Raw genomic sequence first — 13271 nt, 5'->3', positions numbered from 1 at the left:
ATCTCCCATTCTTCATGCCTTTTGTTGTATTCTTCAAAGGCTTTTTCTCTTTCTTCACCATCAAGAACTTTTATTTCACCTCTCTCAATAATGGTGATCTTGGGTTCGGGTTCGGGTTCAGGTTCGGGTTCGGGTTCGGAAATGGTTATTTTGACGTATCCCCAAAGGCTTTTCCCTTTAATATGAGCCTCCATATTACCAGCCCAAACATGGTAGTTGGAGCCATTTAACTTGAAACCAAGTGAAAAATGAGACTCTTTTTCACCCATTAGAGAAGAAAGAGTGGAGAAAAAACACGTACCACAAGAGGACTTTTAAATCTTACTTGACGTAAAATCCTTCTAAAATAATGAGGAAAGAGAGGTCCCCATGCCTTTTACCAAGAATCCAAAGGCACGCTTTTCGAGGCACTTGCAAATACGAAAAATCACACGATCTTCAATCTTCAACCTTGCTCTGATACCATGTGAAAATATCTCAAAAGAGATAATGTGCAAAATAAGCACCACCTCCACAGAGGGATATGTGCACAAAGGCACTAGAACACTTAGAACAAAATGTACACGAGGTACAAATAGAGAACACAAATGTCAAAATATAAAGAATTTTATTGAACAATTGGAGAACAATGCTCCAAGCATTGAATACATTTATGAGGGGGGTTCACCCCTATTTATACTAAAGAGGGACGCTTGGAGGGGCTCCCACTAGACATTGGAGCCCCTCCAACGGTTAGAAATCTAACCGTTGGAGGGGTCTAACGTCTAGTGTTGGACCCCCTCCAAGAGTTGACTAAGTCAACAAGAAGGAAAAGAAAAAGAAGAAAGAAAAAAGAAAATAAAGAAAAGGGAAAAAGGAAAAAAGTTTACAAACATATCCACAAATGTGAATATGCGCAAAAAAGGGAAAATACCGAAATACCCTTGGGGGTTACATGATGTGAAAAATATATATTTATATATATAACGATAGATACATATACATATATGTATCATACATATATGTATATATATATATATATCATTATATATATGTATACAAATGGGTAGGTGAGAAAGCTAAAGTGATAGAACCTTGGGGATATAAGATTTGGTATACAGGAATAAATAGGAATAGGAATGAAGTAGGGATTGTTATGAGTCGTCAGTTTATAGATAATGTAGTTGAGGTCCGTAGGAAGGGTGATAGAATTTTACTTATTAAATTAGTATTAGGTACGGATATTATTAATATTATTAGTGTTTATGCACCTCAAGTAGGTTTAGATGATTCCATTAAGCATCAATTTTGGGAAGATTTAGATGGAGTAGTACAAGAGACATCTTATGGAGAAAAGCTTTTCATCGGCGGTGACCTTAATGGACATGTAGGCATTAGTAGGGATGGATTTGAGAATATCCATGGAGGCTATGGTATAGGAGAAAGAAATGAAAGTGGAGAAAGGATTTTAGATTTTTGTTTGTCCTATGATATGATCTTAGCAAACACTTGGTTTAGGAAGAGGGAGTCTCACCTAGTAACATTTAAAAGTGGGGTTAATACGAGTCAGATAGATTTTTTCCTACTTAGAAAGAGAGATAGGGGTTGTTGCATCGATTGTAAGGTTATACCAGGAGAAAGTGTAGCTACACAACATAGAGTCTTAATTTTAGATCTTAGAATTAGACAATGCCGCAAAAGGGATAGACATAGGATAGATCCTAGAATTAAGTGGTGGGCACTGAAAGGAGCTAAACAAGGAATGTTTGTAGAGCAGGTAGTTAAGGAAGTTGATTGGTGTCTCGAGGAGGATTCAGAATCAATGTGGAATAAGATAGCGGGTGGTATGAGAAAAGTAGCTAAGGAGGTATTGGGTGAGTCTAAAGGCGGTGCACCACTAGGTAAGGATACATCATGGTGGAACGAGGATGTCAAATTAGCTATTAAGGTTAAAAGAGAGTGTTATAGAAATCTAAGTAAGAGTCGTGATAATGAGAATTTGGAGAAGTATATGATAGCAAAGAAGGAAGCTAAAAAAGTTGTTCGAAACGCGAGGGCTAAGGTATATAAGGAGGTTTATGACAAGTTGGATACCAAAGAAGGCGAGAAGGATATTTATAGGCTTGCAAAGATGAGAGATAGGAAATCGAAGGATTTGGGTATGGTTAGATGTATCAAAGATGAAACGCAAAGGGTTTTAGTCAAAGATGAGGAGATTAAGGAGAGATGGAAAGATTATTTTGATAAGCTATTTAATGATAGTCATGCTCAAGATCTTGGAGACTTCTCCATTCCTTTTCATGAGATAAATCGTGACTTCATGCGCAAGATTCAAAAGAAAGAAATTGCAGAGGCTTTGAAGAAAATGAAATCAAGAAGGGCAGTTGGCCCAGATGGTATACCTATCGAGGCTTGGAAATGCTTGGGAGAGAAAGGTTTAGAATGGTTGACAAATCTTTTTAACTTGATTTGGCGAACAAATAAGATGCCTAATGAGTGGAGGAAGAGTACTTTGGTGCCTTTATATAAGAATAAGGGTGATATACAAGATTGCACAAACTATCGTGGTATAAAACTCATGAGTCATACTATGAAACTTTGGGAGAGGGTGATTGAGTCTAGGTTAAGGAAGGTTGTCATGATATCGGAGAATCAATTTGGTTTTATGCCTGGAAGATCAACTATGGAAGCTATACATCTTCTTAGACAACTTATTGAAAGATATAGAGAGAGGAACAAAGATTTGCATATGGTTTTTATTGATTTAGAGAAGGCATACGATAGAGTACCTAGGGACGTTCTATGGTGGACAATGATGAAGAAAGGTGTTTCTCTCAAGTACATTAGTATAATTAAAGATATGTATGAAGGAGTAGTAACCAATGTCCGCACTTGTGGAGGGGTGACAACCAATTTCCCGATAACGGTTGGGTTACATCAAGGATCTGCTTTAAGCCCTTTCCTATTTGCGATAGTGATGGATGAGCTTACGAGATCAATTCAAGAAAATGTACCGTGGTGTATATTGTTTGCTGATGATATTGTTTTGATTGATGAGTCTAGAGCTGGGGTTAATGCTAAGTTAGAATTATGGAGACAGACATTGGAAGCTAGAGGTTTTAAGTTGAGTAAGAGTAAGACTGAATATATGGAATGTCGGTTTAGTAAGCAACGAAGTAGTGATGGGAGTGTAGTGAAGCTTGGTGAGCAAGATATACCGGTGAATGATTATTTCAAATATTTGGGATCCATCATTCAAAAGTATGGAGAAATTGATGAAGATGTAAATCATAGGATAAAGGTTGGGTGGATGAAATGGAAAAGTGCTACTGGAGTGCTGTGCGATCGTAGAATGCCATTGCGGTTGAAGGGAAAGTTTTATAGGACGACTATTAGACCCGCTTTACTATATGGTACGGAATGTTGGGCTGCCAAGAGACATCATATTCAAAAAATGAGTGTAGCTGAGATGCGGATGCTTAGATGGATGTGTGGAAATACAATAAAAGATAAGATTCGGAACGAAGAGATACGTAAGAAGGTAGGTGTTGCACCCATTGAAAATAAGATGCGAGAGAATCGTTTACGGTGGTTTGGACATATTCGGCGAAGGCCTAATGATGCTCCAGTTAGAAGGTTGGAGAAATGGGAAAATATATTAGTTAAAAGAGGTCGGGGTAGGCCTAGGAAGACTTGGATGGAGATGATAGGAAAGGATATGAATGCTTTGAACCTCACCGAGGACATGGCGTTGGATAGAAATGATTGGAGGAAAAGGATTCATGTGGAAGACCCAAAATGAATTTCTTTTTTGGTTCATATCGCTGACCCCAATTGTTTTGGGATGAAGGCGTAGTTGTTGTTGTTGTTGTTGTTGTATACAAAAAATACAAAGATAGAGACACAATTTAACACCCATATCATATGATACAGGTCGTATTGTACAATGTGGGCCTGTATCGTACAATACATACAATATGCACTCGTATCATGATATGTATCATACCATATCCTACGATACGGTACAATACAGACAACCTTGATACAAATGCCCTCTAAAGCATTAGAAAACATAAAATGGGAATTAAGTCTCCTTTCCTGATAGAGGTAAAGGAAGGTGAATGCTTAAGAATCAATGGTTGCAAATAAAATCAAAATTGATTTGCGGCTAAACAAAACCAATTCATTCTCTTCTCAAGATGGATAACTGAAAACCTATAACTTTCCAAAACCCTTTTGTGAAGGAAAGGATGATCCTGTGTCCAAGTCATTGACTTACATGGGATCAAATCCACAATATCAAGTTTGAGGTCACCATGACTAATCATAACAACTTGAATGTTGCAGCACAAGGATCCAGATACCATGTTTGATAACAAGAGTGAACTGTTCATTTTGTTTCTTTTCTGTATAAAAAGTCAAAGAAATGAAAAGAAAATTGTGCTGGATTTTGGACCAAGAAGAAGAACTGCAAGCTTAGGTGTAATTGCGATATTGATTTGTCAATCCTACTGATGATCATGACTGAACTTATGGTTAGGGTACATCACACTATACCCATTCAGTAAGATACTTATAAAAAATGTGGTTAGTTTTTCCATGCAAGACAAAAAGGAACCAGTTCCACATGTTCTCTTGCCATGCTGACATTCTGTTGTAGCACCTAAATTTGGATTTGCCGTACAGGACAGAGCAGAATGGAAGAACAGTGATAAGAAAAGAATCAGGGAAAAAAAATAGCATGAGCGCTTTTTGAAACACAGTTAAGAGTTTCAGGACATTGAAAGTGCAAAAGCACACAAGGAAACAGGAGCATATATATAGTCAAGGAATACCAGTCAAAATCAGAGGAAGTTTAAAATATATTAGCCAGGAGGACCTAAGTTTACTAAATATACACAGGTGAAATTTTCATCTAGACTGATAGGAGACTTGAGCTTGAAACACCAATAAAGTATAAAGTTTCACAACCAAAAGTCTCTCTCATCTTGTTCAATGGTAGTAATGAAGAATACAGGTACCTAGTTTTATCACCAGTACACCTATTAGTTTTACTCACACCTGCATTAGACAAATATCATTTCAAATAGGCATTCAACATTCTTACTTGCCAGATATATTTCTAAGCTACCACATTTCATGGTATGTTGTGCTCTTCACATAAACTACAACATTCTCATATTCATTTGTTTCAAGCGGGTCATCTGTACAAGCACCCAACAAGCGGGTCATCTGTACAAGCACTCAATAAAGATCAAATTTAGCATATCCAGGTGAAGCATTTTTTTAGAAGATGATCTTTTGCATGTATGCCAGTTGCACTTTGTTTGTGTGACGGTGTCCCAATTAAATAGGTAGCCAAGTGCCTGATTAGATACATCCCCTCAACATTAAAAGTGTTGGTTGACACCCTTGGGCATACATGTTTGGGAACCAATCTGATAAAAAATTGAAGGTGACGTACAACATACGCCAACAAGAAGTAACCTCGAGACTGTGTCACATAGATACGAGTATAGATACAGTGATATGGCCAACTGTATGAAGTTTTGCAATATGACCAGTATATAAGGGGATACATTATGGGAGCAGTAATGGAATAACTGTGAACACATCTTTCAAATGCTTGTATTGTTTTCTGCATGCCTTTATCCTGGTTGCACCTAGTTCATGTGCCTGCTTCCAGGTTAAATAGGTAAGTAGGTAAGTGTCTAATTAGAAGCATCCCAACCATTAATTGGCTGGCTGCCCTTTAACACATCAAGTTACAATATATGAATAGAACAAACATACAAATTGAAGCTTTTGTATAAGATACACCAACTAGAACTCACCTTATAAGAATACAGGGTCACAGACAGGTTCCATAAATGAACAACATACCTAGGCTATAACACACAATATAAGAATAATCTCAATAGCCTGCTTTTAAGAGTTTGAAATCACATCAATGTGCACAGATACAGGTCTAATTTCTGATAGCCTTACTCAAGGTGACAGCTAGTTGCCTTCTTTATTTTCCCTTTAATCATATCATCTAATAATTCAATTATTCATGAAATCAATCTTGAAGATCAATTACAAGGGTCTACCCACAAGATATTCAAACCTCAGAACGCAGACTGAATCTGAGCCATGTAAATGTGCTTGAAGTAAATACTAAGTTACAGAAAATTTGACAGGTACTTGCTTGCCCTTCACAAATACTCAAAGTCAAGCACATTCGAAAACACACCAATAGCAGCATACCAAGTTATCACCAGATTGAGGCATCCCAATCCTCCCAAACAAACCGAAACTGTAACATGCAATCCATTCTATATGAAGAGCATGATTTTTGAAAAAATCCTCTCATAAGAAAAATCAAAATGCAGTTTGAAACCTTGTATCAATAGCACACACCAAAAGGGGAAATTCTCCAATACAACCTTCTTTATATTTGAATCAAAACCTAATAAGTATCCTCCAATTGGGCTTGTTGGATTCATTTCTGGAACCAGAAACCCATCAGCCATATGAAAAGAGCAAAGAATCTCATCATTTTAACTAAAACCCAATCGAAATCATCACAATTGGATCATTCTCTATCCGAAGCCAAATCCAAATACACATCTAATCGAGCACAAAAATCTTGTTAAGAAGCGACCAGCAAACACCTATGGATCGAAGGGGAATCCAAACCTTGAATTGAGATTCGAAAAACCCAACTAGAAATTTCCAAAGAGAAGATAAGAAACACATCGACTTGATCTAATTCCAATACAGAATTGAAAACGAAATAAACCCAGCAAGAAATGACTAAAGAAAGCAGTGTCCTGGGCAATCCTCAAGTTGAGAGACAAATACAGAAAATAACATCTTAATGGGAAAAAAAAGAAAGAAGACCTGAGACTTCTCGTCAGATTCCATGGGATCGAAGGACCAGCAGAAGCGTTTCCTCTCCCTCAAGTATTCCTCCCTCATTGTGCAAGCTTCGGAAATTCTCGTTCTTTTAATATGGGTGTGTCAGGGGAACATTTTTACACCGAAGTCCCTCCGTAACTACTAGTATTCCAGGAATCCTAATCTCACGATAAATTCAAACATTTTGATTTTCTCTAAAAAAAAAACTGTATAAAATATCGGTATATTTATATTTAAAAATATATACAAATTATAATATAAGGTCATTTTTTAAGCATGGTGTCTAGAATGCAGCAGCTCCCTTAGGGGTGCACACGAGCAGCTCCCCTTTGGGATGGCAGTAGACCGGGTCGGGTCTCCACCCCTGCCCCGTCTCAAAATTCTGTCCTCCATTCTCACTTTTTCTCTACACGGGTTTTGATTTTAACTTTCATCCCCACCATTCAGTGATGCCGCATATAATGTGAAGTCTTATAATATATTTAAAAAAATATGTAAAACAAAATATCATTGAGTTATTTCAGCCATCCAGCCATGGCTTTCACAGTCCTCCAATAGAGCTCAGTTGTTGCTCTACTTACCCTTGTCTTCACCGTGATCTTATTAATTTCTCATTAATCTTAAAGATAATACCTTATTAAACTCAATAACTCTCTCTGTAACAACTAGTTATGTTATACATGCAGCCATTAACATAAATTTAATCATAGAGTTGAAACCTCCATTCCACATAATGGGCCCACCATTTGTGTTTCTTGGATTTCTATTTGTGAGATTATATGACCACATTGGATCTGGTTACTTGGATCCAACATTTTTCACTTAGTCATATTTTTCAAGATTCAGTCCACTTCAAAAAACACTTGCATAGACCCTTCACATGGGCTGTTTTGACTCACCATAAGAGCTACCTCTCTCTCTCTATTTTTTTTTTTATTTTTTATTAAATACCTTTCTTCTTTTTTAATTAACCAAGAAAAGTCCTTTCCTTTCTTTTATTGTCTTTTAAAAAAAAACAGGAATCGAGAGACCTTCCTCTCTCGTTCAAAAGGTCGAAAACCCTAACCTTCTTTGCCCTCTTTTCTTTTCCAGTGTCTAAAACTTGATCGTCTGATGGTGGCGCAATGAAGTGGTCTAGTCTATGTCCTAATAAACCATTGCCTTAGGGTATGATAGGGGTCTCGTCGATGTCAAAGACCCAAGCATCTTTCTCGTCATCGACAAGCTTAACGAACCAATTGAATCGGGTCACCTCGAACGTCTCTACCGTCGACTTGAACGCATTTTGGTCCCCTGCCATGTAATGCATCATGAACCCAACACACCTCTCAAGAACCCTTTCCCTGACCATGGCTCCTCTACTCATTTTGCCTCCTTAGACACCATAACCTCCTATGTGTTCAGGTGGAGATATGACACCAGCGTCGATTGGCAGATCTGGTCTATCTTATGTTGATCTCTGTCTGAAACAAAAGATGCCACCCACTTGCATGACCAAGATCTTTGGATGACACTATCTACGACTCTTGGTGTGCTTCTGGTTTGAGTGATGGGGTTATGCTTTCTTTTGGAAGATTGGCTATGACTCGAATAGTGGGTTCATGCTGGCTTGGGGTGGCAACCACTACAGAAAATCCAAGGAAGATGAGCCTTGGTGGCGCTTGGCTCTCATGGCAACCCCAAAGATGGTTAAGTGCAAGGATGGTTGCGTTGCTGGCACTAAGAGGTTCTATGTTGCCTCCCCGACATGATATTTCTTCTTCTTCGATGGCAACATTATCGGCTTCGAGGAAGCAACTTGATCGAGAGAGAAAGAGACAACTTTTTTTTTAGCTACAAAGGCTTTGGTTTGGGTGTCGAGTGGCTCGGTTCAATGGATTAATGACTAGGTACTCTGATACCAATGTTGGAACTCAATGGTTCCTAAACTCGATATAAATGGGATTACTGAATTAAATGGGAGATGTGCCTTAGAAAGAGGGGTTGAATATTCGATCTTGTGAAAAAACACATGCTCTATCATTGAGTTATTTCAGCCATTTTCAATTATGGGCTTTCACAATCCTCTATTAGAGCTCTGATATTTCTCTACTTACCCTCGCTTTTATTGTAACGACCCCAATTTATAGCCTAATTTTTTTGTGATTTTTTTAACTCAGTGAAATATAAAAATCAGGATTATCACAATTGCTATATTAAATCATACACTAACTAAAATGCAGAAATCAGAGTACATCAATATAAATTGAATTGAATTAAATAAAGTTCAAATTATTCACAATCGTCCAGTTACAAAACCATTCCCAAACTCAATGCCAAAGCCAAAACCAAACCCTTTAAATACGAGGAACCAAAACCACCACTTCAATAGGTAGTGTGCAATGTCCAAGAATAGTTGAACAGTGTGGGATTACTCGGCCTCCTCAGAACCTAAAAAAATTACAAGGAATCAGACAACCCGACTCTGAGTAAGCAATAACATACTTGCATAATGCATGATATCAGAATACACTCAAACACAACTTTATATATCAATCATGTAATATACATCTTAGCAGACAATAACATAAAATCATGCTAGTAACAAAATAGCAAGTTAATTTAATGCACATCTATTCATGCTAAGATTTACAACAATACAATAAATTATGCATATGCATGAACATTTACAAAATGCATGAACATATATAAGATGCATGAACCTACCATTTTATGACGTGAGTCCTTCATGTATAAGTAAGTTCTTATTTTCAATTATTTTTTTTATATGATGCATGCAATGGTCTATCTACATGAAATTCACATTCTTGTTTCACTTATATATATATATATATATATATATATATATATATATATATATATATATATATATATATAATACAAACACTCCTAGTATGGAGGTATGACCCACGTTTGTATTTTTAAGCAATTGTCTTATTAACTTACATGATGCCCCAACTGCAATTACTTTGAAGAGAAAAATATAATTTTTAAAGAGAGATTTCAACCTTCTATAACCTGATATATCAGATTTTTCTCGTGAGTCTTACCTCTTATACCGCAGATAAATTATGGTAGTTCCTTCGGTTACGAGCTCTGTGGATGGGGGTCAAAACAACCTTTCATGATAAAACAATATCGCCACATAATCATTAGTACCATGCTTATTCTCTCAATAAGCTACAAAAGAATTAACTTCATTTTGATTTCTTAATTAACTCTTTTGTTAATCGTGTCAATTCAAACATGCAATTATATCCAAAGTTCATATGCAATAATATTTATGACACTTTATGCATACTTTCGATTAGTCTTTATCATAAAATTTATACAATAATGCAATCATTATGCATTTACACAGTCACGGTAAACTAATCATTCATATTTATGCATGCACAATTCAATCATGGCAGGTATTCACAATACACTTTATGTATGCACTTATGCAATTTCAGATCATACTATCATGCAAGCATATCATATATCAATTTGTGTATACATTCAAACATAAGCATATCAATTGCAATTTTTTTATGCAATTATATATGGCACAAATATATTAAGACATTACCAATTTCATTGTCTTATTAGGGTTGCTGTAAAATTAGTTTACTTGCATTAAATATCACAATTCATGCTTCATGTATTGCTAAACAAGAATTATCAATTGAACATGACGTGTGCATAAGCATAAACAATTGAGGTAGATTTGAATTTTTGTTTGCCTGTTTTTGTAAAATCAAACAGAAATCACAGAAAACAAATTTGACTTCTATATTTTTATTGAGTATGCCTTAGTATGTTGGAAAAACAACTCAAGAAACAGATCTTGAAAATCAATTATACAAAAAAGTTTAAAATTAAGTAACCGCATACTATTTTGAAAAATGGCATATCAGTTTCGGTAATCTACAGAAATTTTTCTCACTTGAGAATTTTTCATGGATTTATTGGTAACTCTTTTTGAAAAATTATTTTTACAATATCTCCTACTATATGTTAGATCTATCATAATTTTTCATGATTTTATCTGATCTATTTTGAATAGGTTTTCAAGACTTTCAAAATAACTGGTTAAAACAACCTTGTAACCAGAGCGAGAAAACTATGCTCTATTACAACATATGTATCCCCTTAAAACAGATCCAAATCAAACAAAATAACATGCTATAATCCAGCTTCGGATGTGTAGAACATTAAAGTATTTATATTTAATTTTTTTCGTATTTCATGGGAAACAGATTTATTTCAAAAACTGGTTGGGTCACAAACGGAAACGACAGTCCAATTTTATCAGAACTCTTGATAAAAGCATAAACCATAGACTACATGTGGTATGAACACAAGATTCAACACCATGAATGATATTCTAACATGAATACAATAAATACACATCAATATTTAGCCTTCTTTCATGCTCACCTACCATTAAAATTCATAGATCGCATTGGTAAATCATAAAACAACATGAATCTAATCTTTAATTCTTATTTAACACTAATCACATGATGAATCAATTAAAACATGATATCCCAGATTATTGCAGAAAAGATAATATCAATATTATCTTTTTTAACGTGATATAATCCATTAAGATGCTCACAACAATTTGAATCAACCAAGAAAAACAATCTTCAAAAATCAATTTTGCCTTTTCTAATTTACTAAACAATTTTTTGCATATTTTTAACCAAAATCTAGGCAAAAGCCAAATTTACAATATCAAGATCTATAGAGAAACACTAAAAAACATCCTTCTATATTCATTATACATGCTAAACAAACCAATAAAATACATATTTAAATATTTACACGATTTTTGCTTTTTAGGGTTTTAAAACTAGTCTTTTTCAAAATTGTTTTCTCAAAACCGATCTTCCAAAACACCATTCTGGGTTTTCAATAATCTTTTTCATGTAGATCTAATAGCCATGGAAGTTCTAGTAGATCCAAACTCTAGATCAAAGAGAGGGTACGCTAATGCATCACAAAATCGAACACCATGAAAGTAGAGATTCCCTACCGAAAACATATTTCTCGCAATGATACCGTCACTTTTTTCTCCATGCGCGCCTCATTTTGGGGTGGTTTAAACATTTACCAAAGTATTTGCAGGTCTCTAATGGAGGTCTGAACTACCTCTAGGGTTAGGAGAAAGAAGGAGATGTGAGGAAGAAGAAAGAAACAAAGGTAAGTTCTCTCTTTTTGAGGGGGCATGAGCTTCTCTTGCATAGACTTCAGACTTCTAAACCTAAACAAACTCTCAACCCCTTATCTAAAAAAACTAATTTCTTAAATCCCTAATTATCTCTATTTTTTTCAACTATTTAATTACTATATATTATAAATTATTCTATCTTTAATATATATAACATATATACATGATTTGACTTTATATTAAAGTCCACACAAGAGGGCCCACTATAGGGGGACATTCTCTTGTGGATAGACCTCTCAAGAGTCCAATCAATTTGGTCTTCTACCTTACTGTATCTTTTATTAATTTTAAAATCTTGATTTTCTTTTTCTTTATTTATCTCTTTATTTTTTGTTATTATTAAATATTTTATAGATTTTTTCAAGTGGTGTAACCATATGTGGGGTCCACAATGGATGTCCAGCCCATTGGACTCCATGCCCATAATAAATTTTAATTTTATTTCTAATTAAAATCCATGATTTATCCTTAATTGTATATTTTATTGGATTTCCTTACTGGATTTTAAATCTAATTAAGATCCAATCCAATAAAAGTAAACCATATCAGATCCATATCCGTATTTAATTAATAAAACTCACATCTCAATGAAAGACCAAATTCATCTTAAATTTCTAACAACTTAAATTAAATTCTTACGCGATTAAATTTTAATTTCACACCTAATTAAATTCAATATTAAATTCTATTTAAAAATTTTACTCAATTCAATTTATAATTTCAATTTCAAGTTGGCGATCAGATAAATTTTTAATTCCAACAATTTAAGGTATAAATAACAATTTAATAATTACAAAAAATTGCAGGCATTACATTTGTCGTGGTCTTTTTATATAAGAAACCATGGAAGACTGGATTAATTACCCATTAATCTTGAAGATAATGTTTCATTAAACTCGATAACCTCCACAATAACCACTAGATAGGTTATATATGCAGTCATTAACATAAATTTAGTGAGGGTTGAAACCGCCATTACACGGTTTTAGTGGCTCTTGGATTTCTATTTATAAAACCCTATGACCACACTGAATCTTGTTACCTAGATCGAATCAATTCTTGCATCATTCGATTCCAACATGCTGGTAGGTTTTTATGAGGTTTGAAAATCGACAAATTAAATTTTTTATAAATATTATAAATATTTAAGGCTTAAAAATTATACTTTTAT

At 34.9% G+C, this 13271-nt stretch overlaps 1 protein-coding gene across 1 annotated transcript in view; it reads right to left on the bottom strand.

The window, feature by feature from the left end:
- PUX1 (plant UBX domain-containing protein 1) overlaps positions 1-6955 on the bottom strand; it is a 66844-nt gene extending 59889 nt beyond the window's left edge. The window contains exon 1 of the mRNA XM_090016091.1: positions 6865-6955. Coding sequence (XP_089872217.1) covers positions 6865-6942 — 78 coding nt within the window. The 5' untranslated portion in view covers positions 6943-6955. The remainder of the gene's footprint in view (positions 1-6864) is intronic.
- Between the last annotated feature and the right edge of the window lie 6316 nt (positions 6956-13271).

Source organism: Nuphar pumila, chromosome 8 (assembly GCF_984573655.1).
Source record: "Nuphar pumila chromosome 8, dmNupPumi1.hap1.1, whole genome shotgun sequence".
Taxonomy (NCBI): Eukaryota; Viridiplantae; Streptophyta; class Magnoliopsida; order Nymphaeales; family Nymphaeaceae; genus Nuphar; species Nuphar pumila.
This window is presented reverse-complemented; position numbering and strand designations above follow the sequence as displayed.